At 36.1% G+C, this 24887-nt stretch overlaps 1 protein-coding gene across 1 annotated transcript in view; it reads right to left on the bottom strand.

The window, feature by feature from the left end:
• MYOM2 (myomesin 2) overlaps positions 1-24887 on the bottom strand; it is an 81645-nt gene that overhangs the window by 22947 nt on the left and 33811 nt on the right. The window contains exons 14-25 of the mRNA XM_026846283.1: positions 23995-24122; positions 20296-20479; positions 16859-17033; positions 15365-15486; positions 13020-13207; positions 10476-10602; positions 6028-6206; positions 5748-5862; positions 5006-5162; positions 4801-4907; positions 2785-2829; positions 2182-2318 (exon numbers count right to left, since the gene is read on the bottom strand). Of these exons, the coding sequence (XP_026702084.1) occupies positions 2182-2318; positions 2785-2829; positions 4801-4907; positions 5006-5162; positions 5748-5862; positions 6028-6206; positions 10476-10602; positions 13020-13207; positions 15365-15486; positions 16859-17033; positions 20296-20479; positions 23995-24122 (1664 nt within the window). The remainder of the gene's footprint in view (positions 1-2181; positions 2319-2784; positions 2830-4800; positions 4908-5005; positions 5163-5747; positions 5863-6027; positions 6207-10475; positions 10603-13019; positions 13208-15364; positions 15487-16858; positions 17034-20295; positions 20480-23994; positions 24123-24887) is intronic.

Here is a 24887-nt window from a genome sequence, read left to right as displayed (position 1 = left end):
TCCACTCAAAGCAAAGGTGCCAGCTATTCTGGCTTGCTGATTTGGGGAATATATATAAGACTGGACCCGCTCACAGCGACTCTGGCAGCCTCACCTGTGGGTGGACGCCCCGCGTAGGATTTCCCCCTTGCCGGGACAGGCTCTGCAAACCCTCGCTGTAACCGGGGCTGCCCGGCCACTGCGGGGCTGGGTGATGGGAACGTGTGCGAGTGGTGAGGGATCTTTCTTAATCACCGTTCTCTCTCTCAGGTAGTAATGATTTGATGCATTACCCTGTATTTTCCTCTTTGTTTAAGTGCACTACTCTGTCTGTTCTTACTGTGTGTTTTCTGTATTATTCTGTTATATTATTTTTTTTTCTAGTAAAATATGCCTGCTCTTTTCACTCTGGTGTCTGAGTTTAATTGATATCCCTAATCAGGAAAACAATTAATGAGGAAATTAAGCAGAAAAATTACTTATGTAAGAGTTCATCTATAAGAGTTGAGGAGATAGGCCAGGCAGGTTAAAAAGAGAAGTCATAAACTTCACCAAACTATCAAAAATGTGCAAATTCAGATTCTTGCTTACATTCTCTAGCCCACAGAGGTCAAGGACAACACTTGCATTCATTTCATGAGTTCTCAGGGAGAATGCTAAATTGAGATCTTTTTCAGAAGCAGAAAAGAGAAGAGCAAGATATATGTTTTAATCTGATCCTTTATCACACTTCTAAATTATTTTTATTTCTTGCTTTTGGGTAAAGGAAAAAATTATTAAAATATTAAAATGACAGCTGATTAAATAGGATCCAGTTAATTCCATTCTCAGATTCTTTTGAAATCTTACTGAAACCATTCCCTGTTAGGACCTAGAAGGAAAAATTTATCACTTCAGCCAATGTCAAGAATCAGACTACAATTCACCAGTACAATGGTCTATTGAACATGTTCAGTGACTGTATCCCAGTCTCCAGGCAGGTTTTAGAGTGTAATTAGGCTTCTAACTATTGCCATTATGCAGCAAGATGAAGTTCAATGATTTTATGGGCACCATAAATACTAGGCTTTTATGTGACTTTCCACAAAAATATCATCAGTCTCCAAACGTAAATGTCACCTGTGGGTTACTAATTAAAGAGGTGAAATAATGCAGCACCACTTCAAGACTCTCCCTGATGTCAACACTTCCAAAACATATGCGAACTAAAAATAGCTTGTTCTGTTCCACTAACATTGCCAAGACAGAATATTGTCATTTCAATACATCCTAGTCACTAATATTCAGGTATTCAGTGCTATAGTTTATTACTTCTTAAAGTAAGAAAAACAGTTAAGTATTTTACTAAGAAACACTTCTTCTTCCACCTGTCAATATCTAATTAAAGTAAATGCTCTTTGCTTTTCTATGGTATAAAAATGCTGATAAGCTTCTCCGTCCAAATCCAGTCTTTGCATCCTCAGAAATAAAATGATCCTTTCAAACTGTTGCAGTGGAGGTGGTTTCCTCACAGGAAATTATATTTCCAGTGCTGTATTTTATGCCTAGTAGATGAACCACACTCCAACCCTGCAAAAGCATCACCTTGCTTTCTTCTCAGCCTAAGCTGGTGGTCTGCCCTTTCATCTCCATGTAGCCATTCAATGTCCATTTAGAATCTAGGTCAAAAATTTAAAAAAAAAAAAAAAAAAGTGACACCATCTAAAAGTTTTGTATCGATGACCACTGTTGCCTTGTCAAGTGCCTGCCACATTATATGTAAAACTAGTATCAGTAGCCTCAGATGGTCTCTGGCAACAACATGTCTGCCTGGTTTGGAGTCCAAAACTGTACTTGAAGCAGCCTTTTTTTGTCATGAGCTATTTTCCTGAAATATATGTGTAGTACTTTTAATCATATGTGTTTAATACTGGTCTGTGTTTAATTTCTCCTTCCCTTTGCCTGTTGGTCATCTAGCTACACAAAATGAATACGGACTTCTGAGTGTTAAACTTTGCTCTCTTTTTGATGTATGAATAGGCCCACTGTGCAACAGGAACTCTACACTTCAAAAAAGATTCAAGTTTAAAGTCTGGCATTCCTTTCAGGTATTATTAGACCTTAATAACATGGGTTTAATCAACTATAAAAATAAAATACCTATTAATGCATGAAGTTTTATTAAATTTAATCATATCTATATAGTACTCAATGCATACTTACGTCACTGTTTTCAACTTCTTTATCATTAATAACAAATCTGAAGGTTGAATCTGGTGATAAGCTTTCAGCCTGAATCCAGAAACGAACTTCTCCCTTTTCAAGAACCTCATAAGCTAATTCCGATTTCAGAGGTATTGCTGCAGAAAGAAAAGCAATCAAAAGTCAATAATGCATGAATCCTTGTGAGAAAAAGGACTATTATAGCAAAATATTAGTATCTCCCTATTATTTACAGAATGCTGGATATAGAATAAATTTTACACAGGGAAAAGACATCTAATGGAGTCTTTAGTTGATTTTAAAATTAATTTCTCAAAGGGAGAAAAGAATCTACAGTTTATAGTTTGCACATTGTTTAAGGAATTGGTTAGTAACAACCTATAGTCTATTGTCAAAGTTAAAATTAGAAATACTTTTAAGCAATGATTATTTTATTCAATACAAACTAATACTCTTCTGAAGGAATGAAAAACAGCTAAGCAAGTTGTTCCATGAAAAATGAAGCTGCCGTTGTCTCAGGAAGAACCTTTTTGGAACTCCAGCCATTAGTATGTAATTATATTTCTCCTAGAAGTATCAAATAGATTCAGATCTTCAACTTACTTGGATTCTTTATTTCATTACTTAATGCCATCAAACGTTCAAACTCTGAAATTAAGAAAAAAACTCATATTTTAATTTATTCTGAAAAATACAGCCAGAAAATAAGTGTCAAAGAAGGTACATATCAGCATCAGGAGATAAACTCTAAGTCTTAGACGTAAAATATCCAACTCTCTTCAGAAAATGACTAAAAAATAAGATTTAAGAAACTTGAAATTTTGATTTAGCAAGTATTCCTATTTCAGACATTTTCATGAACACTATCTTATGTAAAAGAATCTAAGCAAGGAACAAATCCTGTTTTAAACTCTCTGTGGGTTTTAAACTAAAGATGGGAGACAATAGCTTCTAGGAAGTGTACTAGGTTCCTTTATCTGCTGACTGCTTTTCTGACACTGTACCCGAAAAGCTTTTTTAACTGTGTCAGGAAACAAGATTGAGTGCAAATTAGTCTGAAAAAGGTACAGAAAGTTCTATTTACTAAATCGTCATGAAGGCTATGTGAGAGTCTAGAAATCATTTTGTTAAATGTTCATACTAACCCTATTTACTATATTCATTACTAATAAATATTTGAAAGATGACCAATACTGGCAATTCCAAATTTACAGGTAATATAAAGACCAGAGGAAATTAGCAAGGATTTATGATATGGTCGAGGTTTTAGCAAATTACAGGAGAATTTATAGCATTTCGGGAAGTAAATGGGCAATGAAATAATGGGTTTCAGTGCTAAAATCTGACACTTGTGCAAGAAGCCAGTACAAATAAAAGTGTAAATTTGAGTGACAGGTGTGACTAGGGAAGACATGGGCTAAGTGTGGGAAGGGAAACACCTTCAGTGCAATTCTACAGAAAAATCTTCGAAGGCAGGACTGATGGTGACAAACCCTACAGACGGGTTTCAGAGTGATGCTTCAAAACTAAGCCAAAAGGAAGTTTTCATGATCAAATACATATCTGTCTTTTCCTACAGTATTCATTGGAAAATTAAAAATTTTTCAAGTTTAACTTCCCTAGAAGAAGCAGATAATGGTAAGGACTAAGAGTCCACATAAATGGCCCAGATCCTGGAGAACCATACTTGATGGCTGCACATGGATTTCCTCTCAACACCTACTTTGAACCAGAGGTTTCATGAGGTTCGCACTGTGATAAAAGCCTGGCCTACTGACTCACAGTCAGTCTTGTCTCCTCTCCTTAAGTTACTTAGAAAGAAGGTAAGTAGAGGGATTTTCATGCTTAAGGAACTGGGCATAACAATTACAGCCTGTGGACTGGAAAAGCACCAAAGTAATTTTGTCTTATTTAAAAATAGCATAGTCCCCCACTTTGCCTTTCAGCTCAGCACCTCTCAATGGTAAATCAATATCAGACTGAAGAAAATTCATTGCAACTCCAATGAAACCAAATATTTACCATGAAATAAAGCAAAAATAATGTAAATTTAAGCCAAAGGATAATTTATCCCATTGTATTCAGAGCAACATCTTTTTAGTCACATTCTTCTCACTAATTCTCTGCATCTCAATTATATGAAACTAGAGCCTCAATGTCTGTCTCTATATTATGCTTCTTGGTAAGTAGAGATCTGATGGTAGCTTTACAGCTAGCAGAGAGTCATTTATGAGGTGAAAAGCTATAAAGTCAAAGCACAGCAAAAGTCACATGCAAGACAAAGATTTACAAAATAGTGAAAAAAACAACACTTTCAGACATTTAACTGAAAGTGCAATCAATATTTACAGACAGCATAAAGAAAACCATTCTAATTGAGTATATTCTTTATCTTTTTTTCTTTTAAGAAAATATTGCTTTAAGTTATCCCAACTTTCATTATTGCGATAATAACAAAAATAAGTAATCACACAAAGCCTCTTGTGTGGTCTTTTTTGGTTTTCCTTAATGCATAAGAAATTATGTGAGAGTTGTGGGGTTATTCTTTTTTCTTGAACAATTTTTAGTGCAGTTGAGTTGAAAAAAATGAAGAAAGACTTGAGATGGTAAGGACCTTACCTTCATCATCCATAACGAAGCTGGATGAAACCCCATCTGTGTCACTAACTGAGACAGAATAAGTTCCCAAATCTGATTTATCAGGATTTTTGAAGTACAGCTTAGAACTAAAATCATCAATAAACATATAATTAGTGGTGTTTCCATGTTAGTGATTTTTTAACAAAACAAATTTCTAACAATTTGATATACCGTCATGACTTACTGATTTCCTTCTGTTTCAATCTTAAACTTATCAGAATCATCAATCTCCTCATATGATTTACCCCACGCAAAGTGAGATGCATCTGTAGCTTCTTTGCACTCAAAAGCCAGGTATATATTACCCTCATCATCCACACCTGAAAAGATTTCTTTTGTTCCTGCAAAATAGGAATCAACTCAAATGTCAAGACTGCATTTTTGTTTTGTGCTGCAATTGAGAAATTACTAAAGCCTATGCAAATTCTTTCCATCTTCACTAACAGATAATGATCTTCCTCACAGATCTTGAAACCTGTTATATGCTGACTCCACATCACATACTAACAAGATTCTTACTCTACACACAAAAAAATACTAAAAATAAGAAATGCTTCTTGAGAAACAAATCTATAAAATGAACCTGGATATAAGAAGATATGAAGTTTAAGTAAATTAATTTTATCACCACTCTTGAAGCTTTAATGAATGTGTGGTCATACTTCTTTTCACTCACAGCAAGTAACACCTTTGTTTATGAGAATACAAACTAAAATCACTCATTATCAAATATTTCCTGCAGTAAGTAAAGCAAAAAGTCTTGACAGTACCTCTGTATCCACATGATTTTTTCTTTAAGTTTTAAGGCCAAGAGCTTCTTAACTCTTGAATTACTTATCTGTGCTATAATATCAAATCAGATTGATTAAATTCACTTCTAAGTATTTCAGTATTTTAGAAGCAGAGGAGATAAAACAGTTCATTACCTGGCCTTGCCTCGACAAGCACTGGTTCAGATATCTCAGATGATTTGCCTACCCCAGCATCATTCACTGCACGAACTTTGAAAACATAAGTATGACCCTCAAGTAAATCAGTGACCTTGAACAAGATAAAGAGCAAAGCCAATTTAAAAAACAATCTAAACTCTTTTGTTTATTTATATGAAGATATTAACAGTAGGCCAGTTTCAAATACACATCTTTGTTGTACTCAGATGTTTTTAGAACTCAGTTTTGAATTAACGATAGCTAATGAAAGTATTACCTTAAAATAGCGTTTTGAAGTAGGTTTTTCATTAGCAGTGATCCAGTCTTCTGTATCTACTTCCTTATAGTCCACTAAATACCCAGTAATAGGGCTTTTGCCTTCATACACAGGAGCTTTCCACAGAAGAACCAGTGATGTATTTCTAACTTCACAAATGGTGAGATCATAGGCAGGACCTAAAATATTTCAACCATTACAATTTCACTTCAGTATAATAAAGTTTTAACTGGCCCTACGGAGGCTGAAACGCACCATTTAAATTTTGTTTTGATTGTGTTTGCTTTCAAAAATCTCATCCTTTACAATAAATGTGGTATATGTGGTATTTAGGTCATTTTCCCCTCATGGCTCTATTCAGCAATACCTGCTTTATGCAGTGAGTGGCATTAGTATTCTGAAGCATGTATTCCTAGATAGATCTCAGTAACTCCATTTTAAGGGAAAGTTATGTGAAAAATCCATGCAATTTAAAATTTTCCAAGAAGTAACAGAGGTTTCCTGTCTATTATTTAGTTCACTAGCCCCACATCAAAGTTGCTTCACTGGAGCCTGACTCAGGTTCATAATTTAGCATCAGGACTTCTGGGTTTTGCTGGTGTATGCAAAACATGATCCTTCAGACTAATCCAAACCTCACTGGCACCAGTGGACTTTGGATCAGGCTTCTCATTCCCTGACAGAAGAACTTTTGTAAGGTGGATAACAATAGCCAAGATTAAATTCTCAAGAGGATAACTGTTAGGAGAAATATTTACACCAAAAACATCCTAGGAATAAGTGAGAGTTCATGCCTTTTCAGCTATCAAGTCATGTTCTCCCTACTATACTTTCCTTCTCCTTCACTTAACTGTTCTAGTGTCATTCAGTTTAACTTGTAGCATTTATTTTTTACTATACTTTTGAAATTTATTTATACCAGTAGACTATGATGGCATAATCATATCAATTTCCTACCATGGTGAAAATACCCATGAGAGGATACTGATATTCAGACATATTATGTAGCTGGAGGCTTGCTTCTTGTCATTTAAATTTGAGTAAGGAAACCTGAAAGTACCTGAGATTCAGGGATTTTCTGTTTTGTGAGTTTGGCCTAATCCAAGATATTCAAGATATAATGAGTAGAAAAACCTTACAAATAAACCTGATGATTACCATTCCAGCCTACATGATGTGATGAATGAAGATGAAACTTAGGTAAAGGATCATATTCAGCAAATATACAGCAAAAGTAGACAAGTGTTTCTCCATCGTGGATAGGCACATTTCAGAAAATAGACCGATAAGTACCTGTTACAGACCTTATGAGGATAAATACTAGATTTCTCATAGAAAGACTCCATAGAAAGACTCAAGCCTTCTCTCCGGGCTCTTTAAAAATCCCAATCTAAATGTCTATATATCCACAGATAATTAAAATTCCACTGGCAGATGCACCTGTTAGAAATCTACACAGTAGAAGAAAATGTGTAATGAAGTATGTTCTATTCTGAGGATTGTGAGACCACAGACATTTTATTTTTTTTAAAACCATGTAAAATAATTCATTAGCTATCATTGCTAACTCACAGAGTCCCACAGAGATACGTTAAGAGTTCTGCAGAAGGATTAAATAATTATAGGCCCTGGGCCTATATCCATCACTCATGCTGAAAATCCGGCAAGAGGTTTTGGCCTTTCTAAGAAAACCTCCGTTCCATATCAAAAGCTGTAAGGATATTTCATTGACACTGGGAGTATATTGCAGTCATATTACATTAGTCTTCAGTATCTTTATTAAGTCAGGGAAGAGGGTCAGCCTCTTTCTACCAGTCTTAAATCTTAATTATTTCTTTTCATTATTGCTAAGCCATTGTTTAAAAACTTATTGTAAAAAAAGGCTTGTGAAATATTTTAATAGGTCTGGCAATTGGGGAGCAGGGGTGGGGGTGTTGTTTGGTTTTGGTGGGTTTTTGAAGCAGGAAGAATGCAATACTCTGTTCAGCTAGTTTCATTATGAGAACAATGTAATCAGACAAGGAGTAGAAGGTCAGATTGTTCATTATGAAAATGGAAATTTCACTCTCTTCATTTTCTGAAAGTGCCTTTTATTTTATTTCTTTATATATCATTTAAAATGAAGGATAATCCTCACTTGTTTACCCACTAGGCAGTATCACTGACATTCTGGAAACACTGTAGAGAGTATAAATCATAGATCCTCTCTTTAAGGAAAATAATTGTTCCACTGATTATGCATTTATACTAAATAAGATGATAAGAAAATGTAATTAACACAAAGGGAGTTAAGGTCAGGAGATTAAACATTTTGTTATTGACAGCTTTGCCATGTCATTAAATCTAGAATATAAGATTTATGAACTCAGAAGAATTTATCTAGAAAGTGTGGAGAATAACTCTCTGACAAGCAGTTTTGCAAAAAAGAATCTGGGCATTAAAAAGAATTAAACTTGGAACTTAGCATAGCAGTGCAGACACACGGAAGGGGATTTGTAAGCAAGAAAATAATCCTAGGAGGCATGGAGTTACCATTTCTCTGCTCAGCACTGAAAAAGCTTTATTCGAAATTATGTCTCCAGTTTATGTGCTGCTATTCAAGGACATGAAGTAACTACAAAAGGTTCAAATAGCAAAAATTTGTTTCTTTAGTGATAGGGAATACATGATCTGTGGGGAAGGTCACATGAACTGGATTTTGTCGGCTGAAGGGGAAAGCTAGGGGCCTGATAGTCTTTAAACACACAGAAAAGCTGTTGCAAAGAGGAAAGGAATAATCTCTTCTTCATGTCTTTGGTGGACAGGACAAGCAAACAGGCTTAAACTGCAGGAAGAAAGATTCAGGAACATTAGAAAAACTTCTAAACTGTAAACATAGTAAAATTAGGAATATATCCTGTCCAAAGAGCCTAAACTTTTTCATGGGTAGAAATCTTCAAGGTTGAGTTAGACAAGGCTCTGTCAACAAGATAGGTATAGCTGATCCTGCACGTGGGCAAGCCGTTGAATTAAATGACATTTGAGAGTCTTTCCTAGTAAATGAGTCCGTGATCTCACAGAATTGTTTGTCGTTCCAGGCAAGAATTACTTTTTACGTATGGTGTAGAAAAGAAAACTGAAATTTTCCCGCTGCCTTAGGCTAATTATGCATTTTTGAAATCACTGAAAATCCCAACAGTTTTAAAAAAAAAAAAAAACAGATTTAGGGGTTGGATTTTTTTTTTTTTTTTTACTGCAAAAATAACTGCATGAACATTTAGTCATGAAACACATGTGTGTAGGTGTTAGACAGCTTCTGATGACATAAACAAGTACTAGAATGGATCCTTAACTGCATACCAAAGCTCAATGTCATAAATAGAATTTGATTTAACAGCACAGCAGTACTTTACAGCATTCTGGGGAAAAGAAGGTAGAAATATATTAAAGTGGTAGGTGCCTGAGATTTCACTATTTGCTGCACACTTTGTTTAGGCAAATCAGTACCAGACACCAGAAATAGTTTTAGCAAAAGTGTTGCTCGGTATGAGTGAGGGTGTTATAAAATAAGCAGAATGGGCCTTCAAAAACCCTTTCATAGCTTATTTACAGAACTTGAGCACTACTGAGGGGAAGCAATTCCCTAGATGTCTAACATTTAAGTAATAATTTGTATGTTCACATAAGGTAGTCTAAAGTTTAACTTTCTTTTGCTGGGGTTCCTGAATTCACAATTCTTCTTATTTAACATTTTCTGCAGAGTTAACATTGCAGTTAAGAGTCTTCAGCTACATCTACACCGCTAAACTACAGACAACCTAAACACAGGTTTGAGTACTAGCACACAGTCATTTCTAATGTATGTTTGTTAGCACATTTGTTCTAACACATGGCTAATAATAGTATCTCAGGTAACACTTAGGTACAATCTAGGGGAAACACATGAATACGGGTACACTAGCTGAGATGGGGAGACCTTAGGTGTAAAGAGTGAGCCACACTGTGCTACTTAACTCTATGTCAAGAAATGGGCCCCTATTGTGTCTTAAGATCAAAAAAACATCGTTTTGGAGTCTGAAACTCCAGCGATGTTCGTAATAGACTGCAGTTATGGTGCAGAGATGCCTATACATTGTACAGGTGGTGAGTGTGAAGCAGACCTTGCAGGACTGGGGGTGAAGAGCTGATAGAGGTAAAAACATAGACTAAATGCTGAAGACTTTATGCTCTGAGCTGATGTGGGCAGTGAAAAAGACTCCCAGCAAGCTAAGGAACTTTCCAGGACATTCAATGTAATCAGTGGGAATGTGGAATTAGCTTTCAACAGGAGATCTTGGAAGCAATAGTAATCTCAAATATGGCAGAAATTAACCAAAAGACATCTAGCAGAGTTTGGTTGGAACATTACACTGACTATGTGTTAAGGAGTTTATATTGAATTGAAATTCATAAGGAACTACTAGACTTACCAGGTTCTGGCATAGTCCAGGCTTTACACTTAAAATGCTCACTGGGATCTGAATGTTGACCTATTCCAACCAGATTTGCAGCAGCAACTTTGAATTCATAGAAGGCATCTTCTGTCAAATCCTCTACCTTTTTTGAGAAAACAATTCAATATATCAAAGAGTATGATGCATATTCTTTTAAATTAAATACTTAAAAATAAGTATATGTTAATTAATTATCAGGCCTTACTGCTGTGCTGGAATATTGGAAGGATCAAATTTGAAGATTTTGCTCTTAAACTAAACACACTGCAGAGCTCTACATTGTACTTCTGTGTTTCAGCCACATCATCCTAGGAACAACAGCAATCAATATATTGACATGAGAGGCTGCAAATGTCAGAGCAAAGGTCCAGGGAGCCCACTCAGTAAATGACCACTAACAAATACTTATGGGTGAGTGTTCTAACATGAAATACCTTCTTACATTATGAATGGCCATTCATAAGCCATTCATTTAAGCAAGACTGAATGGTGTTTCAGTCTAAAGAGGTCATAGTAGACTGACCAAGGAAGAAAGGAAAACAACAGGAAACTAAAGGAAAAGCCAATCCAATTAGTTCTGCAGTGTGCTGTTATAACTCTGGGAAAGATTTTTCAGTATTTTTTTCTGGCTGGTATGAATCTTAATATTACCGACCATTACAAAGTGAGGAAGCATTGGAAATGGGATGACCAGAATCCATGCTATACCTCTGCAAAAATCCCTGGCGAATCAACCCTGACTTATCTAATGAGTCCATCACCACATCACCATCTCAGATTTTGAGGTCAAGGTAGACAAACTAAAAGGCAGGAACTTCTTGACACCCTGAGTGCCTCATGGTAGCAACTCTCTTCCATCCTTCCTCTTCCAGACAACCTAAATACAATAAACAAGTCCTCTACACCTCAGTCCCTGCATAATTTTCTCAAAGTTCTATTTAATCATATGTCTCAAGAGAGAGAGGCATCTGAGGACAGTACTTGTAGTGGAGACACTGAACAGTTTTAAATTTTCATGAAAAAATAAACTATAACTATATTAGCTGAGAAAACATGAGATAAAAAAGGATTTTGGTTTGATTTTTTTAAACATGTGATGGGATGGTAACAAACAAACATGATAGTGTAGCATCAAAACAAGACCAAAGCGAAGAACGTAACCTAGGAAAAGTCAAGCACTAATACAATTTAGACAGAATTTCCTGAAGATATAGAGCTATATAGTGTGATCTACAAGAGAGAGTAACAGCTCAGCCTGTAAAAATGGTTTTGAAATCCCAGGTTATTGAGGGAAATTATATTTGTGGGGTTCCCATAGAATTATTTAATCAGAGAGGATTAAAGCTTCAGTGATTTCCTGGTGCTGTCTTGTATATCTCAGGGCCTTCTCTGCTTGCAGCATGTCATAAAATATTCTGTGCAACTAAAAGCTGTCTTACTTTTATTTCCCATTGGTATTTCAGATTCCAGTCATTTAAACTAACATATGAAGGTGCACCTTCAGGCACAAATACAGTTACTGGCAGGCCTGAGACTTAAATATCCAGTTAGTTAAACTCTGAGTGGTTTCCCTTAATTTACTCATTTGTTTACAAATGCATTAAAAAATGATAATTTTTTGAAAGCATTGCTTAGTATTGCCCTTTCATGCCTATCCTACATGCCCTTTTTTACTTCTCAACATCCATACTCCATCTGCTAGTCAGAGATGTCAGTTATGAAGTCACTCGCAAGCATACATACTCCTGAGTATTGCCAGCCACCTTCTGTGTATAAAACTGCCTGAGCTCATCTGAAGCATTATTTTCTACTTTGGTATCAAATACATGATAAAGACTTCTGCCCTGAGGTTCATAGTAAGGTTGCTGACTTACAGAAATAATTATAAGAAGTACTTTGGGATAAAATCTGATTGTTTAACTTAACAAACATCAGATTGATTAATTACTTGCTGTATCATATCTTCCTAACCTTTCCTCATGGAAGTCCACATCAAAATTTGAGGCACAATGCTGAGTTTATTAATACACTTCCCTTCCTGGCCAAAGGCAAATTTTGAGAGTAAGAACAGCAACAGTTACATTTGTTCTCAAGTCCATTTCATTTACAAGTCTTCGTCTCCAGTTCTACAGACAGCCTGGTCATCTGTCCTGCTAAATGTTTCCATCCTTTCTCTGCATGTTATTACAGTGGTGTATAAATAGTGCTCATTAATGAATATAGTTTATGAAGCATTTTATAGCTTCTCTTGTTCTTTATGAAAAATGTGCTTCATACCTTTTTCCTCAAAAAATTCCTCATCTAAATGGCCTTATTGGTCTTAGAATTTCATATCAGGGGATGGCACTGATTTTCTACCCCAGTTTTTAGGCATGTTGCACTCCAAAATACACAATAGAAGGGCCTGATTTGGGGGTAGTAAGTATTTAAAGAACTTCTCTGCAAGAAAATAAAACTCTGCCAAAAGAAAAGAAGTAACACAAATCAACTCCAGAAAGATAAGGGTTAAAAAGTACCAACCGTATAAATCGTCCGGGTAATAAGGGAAGAATTGACTTCATGCCAGTTTTGATGGTTAGCTTCCCGTTTATCCATATAATAACCAAGAATCGGTGAACCTCCACTGTACTTTGGTGCTTTCCAGCCAAGGGTCATTGAATGACCATCGCAGTTCAGAAGTGTGATACCATGAGGATATGATGGACAAGCTATAAGGAAATAAGCGTCCTGTGAGTTAGTACAGAGTCTAAAACACTGCAGCGTAGAAGTTGTTTAATACTTTTCATATTGCTTTTGGTTTCTGCAGGGTACTGCTATCAGTTGTATATCAGTAACAACGTAGTTGTAAAGCTGTTAATCAACAATAATTTTATCTCCAAACATAAATGTGGAAGCTTTTTGAAACATCTGCCTAATGTGCTGCCCTCTCAGGAGACAGCAAGGAATAGATGATCTTTAATATGGACATGGTAATGCCAGCAAAAGTGTCTGCAGATCAAATATTATGCTAGAAGATTAAAATGGCTCAGAAGATCTTTTCCTGCTAAGAAACAAATAAGCTGCTCAAGTACTTTTGGAATACAATAAGAACCACCCAACAAGAAAAAGAAAAAAAAAGTTATTATCTTGAATGAAATGAAGTCATATGACTGCCTGATCTATGGCCTTCATGGTTTTGCCCTCCTATCCCCATATTATATCCCTACTTCAGACTGAGGGTGCTTTCTGCCCTGCAAGGAATAGAAAATACTTAGACTTCCACCAGCTTAATATGTTGAGGCAGGAAAGACATTTCCTGCATGAGTTCACTCCCACCTGTAGCAGAAACATCTGTAGCAGATGCCAGGCGTATTCCTATAGATGAAGAAAACGGTTTTCCTGAGCTTTTTGCATCCCTACTACTAGCAAACACCCTTTCTAGCAAGCACTGTTTTGTATTTGCCATCCATGTATGAAAGTTTGCCCAAAGATACCCCTTTCTTGACCCTGTTGTGCTGCACCCAGTACAGGTTAAGCTCCTGCCCCTAAAGCTCATCTGATATTTTCAGCTGAATTACTAGTTAACTTGAGAAAATGTGATTTACCTCATTCAGAAGATAATATGTTAGCAGAGTCCCTTAATAGAGTCCCTGGTCTTGTAGCTGTACTAGTGATGAGCATGTAAACAGATAGGAAGCAGAAGAACTAGCCTTTATTTCTTTTTTTTCAAATGTGGTGTTATACTGAGGCCATAAAACACAGCTTTTGCAATTATTACCAATTGTAACTATTATTCTTGGTAAATAAGAATGATCATAACAAACTCTTATAAATGCCCTTAAAATAATACTACAGAAAGATTCTGTCCATGCTAGTAAGTCACCTATAAATAGTCCTCCTAAATTCCTGTTAAGGCTGCCAAAATGGATAATAACCATCCACATCCCACAAGTTTGTGTAAGACCCATGTGCTCTGTGTTTGGTGACATACCCCATGCAACCCTCATCTTCAAAACACACAGTGACAAAATAAAATGTGCAAGTGCATTTATAACATAGAAGTGATATGTTAGATGTACAAATGTCTGTGCACCACCTACCCATATGAGACACGCTTCGTTCTAAAAAAAGTCAAATAGAGTAAGCTTGTCAGTAACATCTCACCCAAATCTTCTAATAGCCATTCTGAATTATAAATTTTTTAGAGGATTATTTCTGACAAGTATGCCTATTGGTCTTCTCCAAGAGGTGGAGGCCATTCAGGTGGGGAAAGGTGTTCTATTTTAAATTTTTCAATGTAAGACTGAAAATCTGCAGACTTGAAAATTAGACACAGTAGATCTGTGTACTTTTTGTTCTAAATAATTATCCAGCCTTTCTACTCAGCATGTATCATTCCCACTGAAGGTTGCACAATGGATTGTTCTTACACTGAAATTTTGTTTGCAGGAGGTAGATTGTGCTCCAGCATGGAGCAGCCAAAGGAAATTTTCTGTTTGGTTCAGCCACTCTGTAATAAAGTTTCCTGAAACTCTTCTCGATGTAGCAGGTTCCATGCTAAATTGATTTCCAACATTCCAAACCACCCCAAAGTTACTTGTTTAACTTAACCAAGATTTACAATTTCTTTGTTACAGCTGAGTAGCAGAAGGCAACCTGGTCATTATAGTGAAATTGGCCCAATATTTCTAACAGGCATTATGAATAACTTTTTTTAAAAAACAGTATCTTTTCGCTAAAAGAACCACGTGCCTAAGCATAAATGTTACTAAGGGGATGTACTCAATGGTTTCAAAATGGTTTGCTGTTACAGCAAACAAGACCAAAAGAGTTGATTGTTGAAAATTCAAGAAACAAGAAGCTGAGTTGTGCAGAATCATACTTACTAAGAGCTGCCTGTACTGTTATAGCCTCTGATTCCTGTGAGTTTTCACTGAATCCTACAGCATTCACAGCTTTCACGCGGAAGATGTACTGCTCCCCAGTTTCCAAACCATGAACAACAAACCTAGGTTAAAAAAAAAAAACAAAAAACAAACATCACTTATTAGTATATATTTTATAGGAAACATTCTGTGCTGTAACATGAAATCTCGGCAACAATCAGTAAGCTCAACTTCATGTGTGCTTTACAAAGGAAAATATTTCCAAGAGGGAAACTGCAATAGAATGACATGATGTGGTACTATATAATTGGATGGGACGCTGAAACAAAAGTCACAGTATTCATTAAATTGCTAGTGATTATCTACCAGGTAGAGTTAAATAAACTATAATATATTCCCTTTGAACTCTGGCTTCCTAAATTCTAATCTATTCTGGGAAGTGACTATACTTTTCACTGTAGTTTCAGTCACTATGAAAAATAGCTTTCAGTTTTGATCCGAGGTTCTAGGTAATTATTGTAGCAGATAGAATAGTCAGAACTATCCTATTGTAAAATATGTTCACAGGTGAATGAATGAAATGTTTTTCCTTATTTTCGTATTTTCACAATCCCTTTGACCAAGAATTAGTCTCTACTTTTACTTTGATCAAATTCCTCGACTACTTGATCAAAGGATTCAGCAGAATACAAAGTCACTCAAAATTAATTAATAACTGACAAAATACACTAAGCAACATGATGAGCTTGTAATATACCCATAAGAAAATATAAATTACACATCTAAACTTTGCATTTGGTGAGTGATTCCCATAAAAGTAAGCATGATTGTCACAGGGGATATTGTTTGAAGAATCACATAATGAAGTGTGGTATTTTCAGGAGGGAGTAAGAAATCATCAGAAATACAGACAGTACTAGCATCATGAAAAGGGAACTAGAAACAGGGGCTGTTGTCCTTTACCCACAGATGTAGCAGGTCAGGGAGCCCTGATGTTTCTGGTAAGGGACATATGGGACATGGGATTTCCTGCACAGTAGTGTCAGCAGCCAGAGCACTTTCCCCACCACATTTATAGCAGATATGGCCTGCCCTTTTGCCTTGATGTCCATGAACTATGGGAAAGCTTGAGTTTCCTCTCCTTCTCATACTCTTCATCATTTACTTCAGGTCTGTTTACTCCATAACATAATTCAGAGTTTAAGGAAGGCATTTATTTCATACTTACACATGTCCAATACATACAGAATCATGTCTATAAAACCTGCTTTTATAACTCAAAGTCATGAAAAAAAAAAAAAAAAAAAGTGGTGGAGGAGGAGAAAGTCTGCCCTGCAATCTGAAAAGCTTAGCTCTGAGAGTCTGAAGACTGGTTTTCTTCACATTCATTCATCATTCACCTTCCATGATAACATCATTTCTTAACACGTAAATTGGCTTAAAACTGTCCTACAGTTTTCAAACCTCCCCAAAATACAGAAGTATTGTTAATACCTGTTATATTTAATAGGTTTATGGTTACTAGCTTCCCAGTGATTTGATCCCACCACAGAATAGTCAATGTAGTAGCCATATAAATCCTCTTCATGTTTTGGTTTATCCCATTGAACCACAACTGATGTTTTTGTATTCCTTGTGGCCACTACCCGACCAGGTGCAGATGGGACAACTAATAAAAAGAGAAAAAAACACGCTATTATGAAATACATAAAACCAAAAGTAAGCTGAGATAGCTGCAACACTGTATACTGTTATCATATTTAATCACCACAGCTATGAATTCTCCTACCACATTAATATTGCTATGTGATATATATTGTAGTATATTTGCTTCAGTGCAAGTCTGGATACGTCTACATATCCGTGTATAAATATATCAATTTTTCTATTTGTTTACTAAAAGTAAATTTACCCTAAGCTGTGAGGCTCCCTACCTGCCTGATTTTATATACGTTTTCTGAAGAGTGAGTTATAGAAAAACATATTTTTAAATATCAGTGTGGATAAAGGCATACAGATATGAAAATGTTCTTTCCCAAGTGTTCTCTCTCAAATAAGAGGTTTATGTACAGCTTATGTCCCTGTAGCACTACTGCATCATTAGAAAAGCACATGAAAACACAGAGGTATGCTATCATGAGTATTAAGAAATGCTGCCTTCCAATCAACAACTGACAACCCCAATTCAGAAAAGGCCAGATTTTCAGGACAACGTTTAAGCATATGTTTGATTATTGTTTATCTAAACTTAGCTAGATGGATTTCACAGAAGCATAGGAACATTGGTTGGAAGGGATCTCTGGGGATCATCTAGTCCAACCTGTCACTGAGAGTGGGATTATCAGCAATGCTAAAATAGTCAATCATGGATTTGTTCAAGTCTTGAAAACTTCTGACATTGGAGATTTCACAGCTTCCCTGCACAATCTCTTCCAGCATTGCATTCTTGCACCTTTTTCACTGAGTGTATATCCAACCCCAATTTACTAAGCTACAGTTCGTGGCTGTTGCCTTTTTTGGGGTCATCTGGCATTGTTGAGAACAGTTCAGCACCATCACCTTTGTGTCACCAAACTAAGCAAGCTACCTCCACCTCTTTTCACAGGTCATAAAATCTAGGCCCCTGGCCATCTTTGTTGACATTCAGTGAACCTCTCCAGTTCCTCTACATCCATCCCTCTAGACCACGTGAGCTAGAACTGGATCCAATACTTCAGGATCAACCTCAGCAGCACCAAGCGGAAGTGGATAAAGCTTCCTTCAATCTGTTAACCACAGTTCTCCAAATGAAACATAGTACGCAGTTCATTTTACATGCAATGAAAGTTCACTGTTGGTTTATATTAATCTAAACACCCTGAATGTGCATGAATAGAACAAGAAATATCAAGTTCTAAATGAAAAAGAATCTTAGTAAGGGCCAACACACAGTCTGTACACTATAAAATACCTATCTGAGCTGAGGCATCCAGCAATTGCCTATTGAAGGCATTTTAGTTTTCTCTGATATATTGTGGAGAACTACAAACAGCATGAAAAAAAAAGAAAGGCATCATTTTTACATTTTGTCTTTCAATCTCAAAATAAAAAATAATACACACCATTGTACTTTATACAGTAAATCTGTAAGATCAAATGGGTTCAGTGTGAGATAATGGTACCTACATTTCGGACTTTACATGTAAGTGTCTACAAGCACATGTTCTTAAGCTGCCATTACGGCCAAAGAGATAGGGCTTAATTCAGTTACCCAAACAAATTTATTTAAGGCCATCTTAGAGCATCTGAGACTTCTTCATGGAGCTGCCAGATATGGTTCAGGAGATACTGAACACCTACACCCCTCCGAAATGGCAAACCAAAAGCATATGAAAAGGTACTAGATGTCTGTTTGGCCAATTAAACTGAGCTTCTGCTCAGTGCTTGGTAGAGTCCTGAAAATTAGTCTTCTCACCCCACCGTAGACAGTCCATAGCTGGGTGACATGGTGCAACTGATGGCAACATCAGACAACTTATCCTTTAGGCTCCAATTGCCACAGTGAGAACAGAGACATTTACAGCACCTGTAGATGTCTACATGGAAACACCTAAATTTAGATGTTAATCTGAAACTGAATACTATTTTACCACTCAATATAACTGCATAATATTGTGTCATTTTGGATAGCCTAGGATACCCCATCCATCCTCTATTTTCTGCACAAGAGAGAAAGCTAGCTATAATTCCTGTGTAATGATTGCCATTCCCATGAAGTTGTGTCAGCTACCCTTAGGAATGTCAGATGACATTAGGTGCAGGCAACTAAAGGGAGCCATGTGTGTCTGATGTATTTTATCTCAGATGGTAAACTCCAATACTCTTGCAGTTCCTCTTTAAAATAATATCTTCTGAATTCTGCTTTCAGCCATAGCTATGATTTATTCAGAACATCTTATGTTAACCCCTAAGGGATAACCTATTTTCTGTGCTAAGTGAAATAAATGCAGTATTTTTCTTCCCCACCTTGGGGAATGTTGAATGGTTTAAATAATTTATATGCATTAATGAGACATCAAATAAAGAATACATAAAAGCAAAAGATGTTTTTATTCCATCATTTATAGCTACAGATCAAGCTAAAGGTGAAGGATTATATTTTTTTTAAATTATCGTAAACGTTAAGAAGGCTACATATATCACTATGTCATAGTTCATATTTAGTGAACTATGGTTTATCAGATAGTGTAAATATTTCTTATATTTCTAGCAAGTGTACTAGTAACATATGTGCTCTTAAGGTGACAGTTATCAATGCCTGAGGTTGTTATATGTGACCTCTACAAAACTGAAAGAGCAAACCAAATATTTGAGCAACAAGATGAATAACCACTCCCTAAATTTACACTTGTGTTTTTGAAGGGGGCCTCAAGATAAACAATTTTCATCTGGAAAGTTACCACTGAATATGTAGATGTAAATTTATCCCTGAAATCTCATCTGCATGCCACAGGAATTCTACACCAGCAGTAATCTGCAACTTAGAATACTAAGAAAGAAATGAAAGGCTACCTCATCTAGCTGAAACTGTAGGGAATTAGGCAGTATATAATTACCTGATGCAGACAATATAATTATCTCAGTTAGTGATTAACCTGTATTATTCTATTTTTTAACAAGTCACATTAATAGATCACGCTGAAGAATGAATAACTAAAATTAATTTAACTTCTAAAAAATTATTGATCTTAGTAAGAGACTTGTGATCATTAGGAAAATTTTGGAATGTTTCTAAAATTTAGCATCTTGGTCTTTTTTGAAATCCTGAACAAAAATTGATTCGATTACTATTATTGTAATTATACTAATCTAATTATAATGAGAGTTGTCTATTTCCATTTTGTAAAATATCAATAGTATTTAATATTAATGCCTCAAAATTGATGCCTTACCAACAGTATCTTGTGGTTGAATAGGTTTTGTGATTTCAGATGGATCACTGATGCCATGCTTGTTTGCTGACAAGACTCGGAAAACATATGATTTTCCTTCTGCAAGGTCAAACACTGCATAGCGAGGAGATTTTACTGCAACCTGTGCATTGACTCTTTGCCAGCCTTCACTGCCAACCAAAAAAAAAAAAAAAAAAAAAAAAGAAAAAGAAAAAGCTGTGAATCACTTCTATGAACTGTCAAAAAATGAACATATTGCTGTATTGCATCCTGTCATGAATTTATTTAAGAGCTATAAGAGAAGGATCACTCTCAAATGCCTTTCTTTAACATATGTAAATTCTCATAGCTCATGCATTCCATTGCTCTACAAAAAGGTCTGAATACCTCACTGTCTTCCTGCCTGTCCAGACTTCAATATATGCACACTTGTACATACAGTTAGCCTTCAGTTAGGGCCATGACTGTCAACTGTGACTGGTCCCAAAGGAATTGCTCTCATGTCCTGCAAAACTCACTTGAACACCCAAAATTTTGATATAAAGCAAGGAAGTCCTAATCCAAATTCTGCAGAAAGGTAGGGAGGGCAGTGTTACTTTACCCACTGCTTTATCTTTATGTATTCTGTTGAGTAAGGTCATGTCCCTAAAAGCATTCATCAGACAAAATAATTACTTTCTAATATTCTCCATGCAGCAGCAGAGCTAATCATCACCACAACTGCACATGGAAGAGAGCCAGCAAACCAGCACTCTGAGAGAAGTCTGCTGTCCATTAGGTTCCCCAGATAAACTGTTGACCCAAAACAAAAATTAGCCATGGAATCTTTCAGCAATTTTAGTAAAACCCAAGTGCCCAGTAAATAGCTTAAATAAAATTTCCTTCAAGCACAGAAAGGTGCATACAAATTAAATATTTATAAAATTTTTGGAAGAGCAAGTCTGGGAACAAAACTCAATAGACTGTGAACTTCTTAGAGGAAGAATATTATTTCATGGGTGATTGGAAAAATACCCTGTATATAATGAGACCTACTATAAATAAATTTAAAAAATGTAAACAGCTGGATCCCAAATATTAAAATTGTTTTCATAGTTTCTGAACCCACCTACTGTTCTCAACAGAAAAAAAACAAATGTAATATTCTTTTTGTTCATAATAAAAAGATGGAAAATATGAAATAAACATTTTTTTTTTGCCATTGTCCTATGTTTGGCTGGAATAAAGTTAATTTTTCTTCCTAATAACTGGCATAGTGCTGTGTTTTGGATTTAGGATGAAAATAATGTTGATAATATGCTGATGGTTTAGTTGTTGCTAAGCAGTGTTTACACTAAGTCTATGGCTTTTCAGCTTTTCATGCTGCCCTGCCAGTGGAGGCTGGACATACACAAGAAGCTGGGAGGAGACACAGTAAGAACAGCCACCCTAAACGAGCCATACCATATGATGTCATGGTCAGTATATAAACTGGGAGGTGTTAGCCATGGGGCATCACAGTTCAGGGATTGTCTGGGCATTGGTCAGCATGCGATTGTATCGTGCATCACTTACTTTGCGTATTCTTTTATTATATTTTCCCTTCTGTCCTATTAAACTATCTTTTTTTTTTTTTTTTTTTTTTTTCCAATCCTCTCCCCCATCCAACAGAGAGGGGGATAGTGGCCATGTGGTGCTTAATTGCTGCCTGGGGTTAAACCACAACAGCCATATATCTCACTTTCTGGCATTAAAAACATAAATTGTTGCATTTCATTTTTGCAGAGGAAAAAGTCAACATCACATTTTTTTCTGAGTTTGATTTGGTATGCCTGTTAAATAATGATTTTAACAGAACACTGGTATAGAGCATAGAGAACTTGTTTCCATTTTGTGTTTCTTGAAGCCTTTAAAAATACATTTTTATTCTTCAGGACTGAGTCTTTTTTATTTGAAATAAATTAATTAGAAATTGTGCTTTTCTAAATTAACAGATGACTGTGGAAAGCCAAAAACAAACATTCACCTATGAACTACAGATCTATTCATATACATGTTATTTATATGCAAAAAGATTTTATATTCAGGTATTAATTAGTATAATTAACCTTTTTTTCTAATAATAGCCTTTTAGTCCTAATTCTCACTTTCCTTCAGTAAGTTTGGCATTTAATTAAGACTTGTTTGTTCACTGTTGTTGTGCTATACTGTTTCTGGAGCTATATAAAACTCTTTCTGTAAAACAAGTAGATACATAATTTTTCTAATTCATACTTAGAATGAAATTCAACTAAGTGTAGGTGCCCACTCAATGTAAATCTATGTCTGAGCTTTTTTATCTGGGCTATTTCTGCATATGCTGGAAACAAAAAGGTATTTTCATGTTAAGAGCTGATCCAAAATCCTTAAGTCAGTATGTTTGAAATTTATAGATAAGAGCAGATGTATGCAACTGGGAATGAGTACAAGGAAAAAATGCTATTTTATTCCATAGGAAGAAAACTAGATACTTATTTCTATGGAAATTTTCATTACTTCTTTTGAATGTGAAAGGCAGAGTGGGAGAAATCATGGACAATTTCACTAGTGACTGGACTTCACTTCACACCTATTGGTTCTATATCCAGAAGGTAATGGATGATGAAGAATGTAGAGATGGGCTATAAAGTTCTTCTGAAGTGGAGATTTTGATGTAACTGAAAAGGAGAAGACAAGATGGGGGCTGCAAAAAGAGGAGTGATGTGAACAGAATGATTGTCTGGGAAATGAACTTTAAAGTAATGTGTTGAACAGATGTGAGAAGAAAAAAAATTACATAGTAAGGACCTGAGAAAAGGCTGTCACAGTATTCAAGATACAGATTGAATGTGTGGCAGTTTTATGGACAGTTTTAGTGTTTGTGGATTGTTAAGAGGAGGCATATGCTAGAGGCATAATTTATAAAAACTAAGTATAGCTTGGCATGTAAGAGTTTTAGAGGTCAGGTATGAGGCCCAATTTACCTACTGGGGAAACTAGCAAGGGGGAACGATTATGACCTCTGGTTGTTATCCAACATACTAATTTAGAAACCTGGCTCAGGGACAGCTGTATCTAAATCTTAGTATCTTAGATGGGAAAAGAACAAACCTCTCCTATTCTGATCACTGAAGTCCCCTCTCAAGTCAAAGGGGAGAGGAAGGCAGCCATGACGACTACCAGGGAGCAGTGAATCTGAGATGGGCATCTCCCTCTCTGCTGACCGTATAGGGAATAAATTGGAAATGTCAGGGTATAGCAGAAGGTGCCGTAGCCTGCAAAAAGGAAAGTGAGGATCAAATTATGAGTCACTGTTTATTCTTTGCTCTACCACAGTACTACTAGAAACTTCTCTTTAACACAGGCAGAGTTCCAGTCTTGCCTGTAGGACTGAAAAATCTTAAGATGTTTCTTTTTCAATAAGCCACTACCTTACACATATAGTTTGTTCTCATTTTAGACAACAGCAAACAAATAGCACAGGTGCATCTTTTTCCCTGGACCTTGAATTTCAATGCTCATTAAATCATGTAATAAGACATTTGATTGTCCATGCTTCTCTAACACCCCATTACCAAACCCTATGCGATCACAGAAAGTGTTAGTTTTTCTGTTCATACTGTAGTTCTAAAAACGAGTTGAATGTAATTTCACACAGCAATGAAACACCTTACAGCTGAATGCTGCTGTACAGTACACTACCTTCTCAATGAAATACGTCAGTGGCTCCTTGCCACGGGGAACAGGTGGATCCCAGCTGAGTACAACATATGTTTTGCTGATTTCTGAAGCATGTACATTGGTGGGAGGGCCTGGAATCTGAATATCGCCTGGAAGAGTAATAAGCGTAGTGAGTGTTAAATAGCAGATTAACCCCTGGATCAGTACTCATGCTACAGCTCATCTTTCTGAACTCCCTTCCTCCAGTGCAATGCTCAGCTATTAGGGGCTACGATATAATCTTTGAAGATCACTTGCTCACTTCAATTAAATTTTGAGAAATAAAACATCAGTATTAAAAGCTAGTTATTGACTTTTTCAGTAGAAGTTAAATATGTCCCTGAAAACCTGTGCATTTGTCACACTTTTTTTCTTTTATCACATTTGAATTACTTCTATCTGCTGGGCAGAATGCCTTGGAAAAAAACTACTCATTATATGCAAACGAGATATTTTTTGATCAAATACAGAAGACTGGAGTTATTATGAGAAATCAGACTAGACGAAAATGTCTTGAAGGGAAGTATAGTACAGAGAAAAGCAGCTTAAAACAAAGCAGTAAGCAGAAAAAGAAGCAGAACCTATTAGCAATATAGCCTGTAATGTGATGGTATTACCAGCTGTATAGTCTAAAGAACTTCTAAAAACTGTGGATCAGAGACATGAAATTATGTCACCAACCCTCTGGTGACTCCACCAGTTGGTGTGACCTGATCAAACCCCTCCCCCCACTCACTCTGAGGGGTTACCAGGATCATGAGGCAGGACCTGTGTACCCTGGGCCAGGCTGGAGGAATTTACAGTGGCCCTGAGGGGTCACACTCACCCACCACAGCGAGAGAAGAAGCTGTTTTCACTACCAAGGAATTACAATG

Source organism: Athene cunicularia (genome assembly GCF_003259725.1).
Source record: "Athene cunicularia isolate RWA chromosome 3 unlocalized genomic scaffold, athCun1 chr3_part1, whole genome shotgun sequence".
NCBI classification, from domain to species: domain Eukaryota; kingdom Metazoa; phylum Chordata; class Aves; order Strigiformes; family Strigidae; genus Athene; species Athene cunicularia.
The sequence above is the reverse complement of the archived record's forward strand: the minus strand, read 5'-3'. Positions and strand labels throughout refer to the sequence as shown.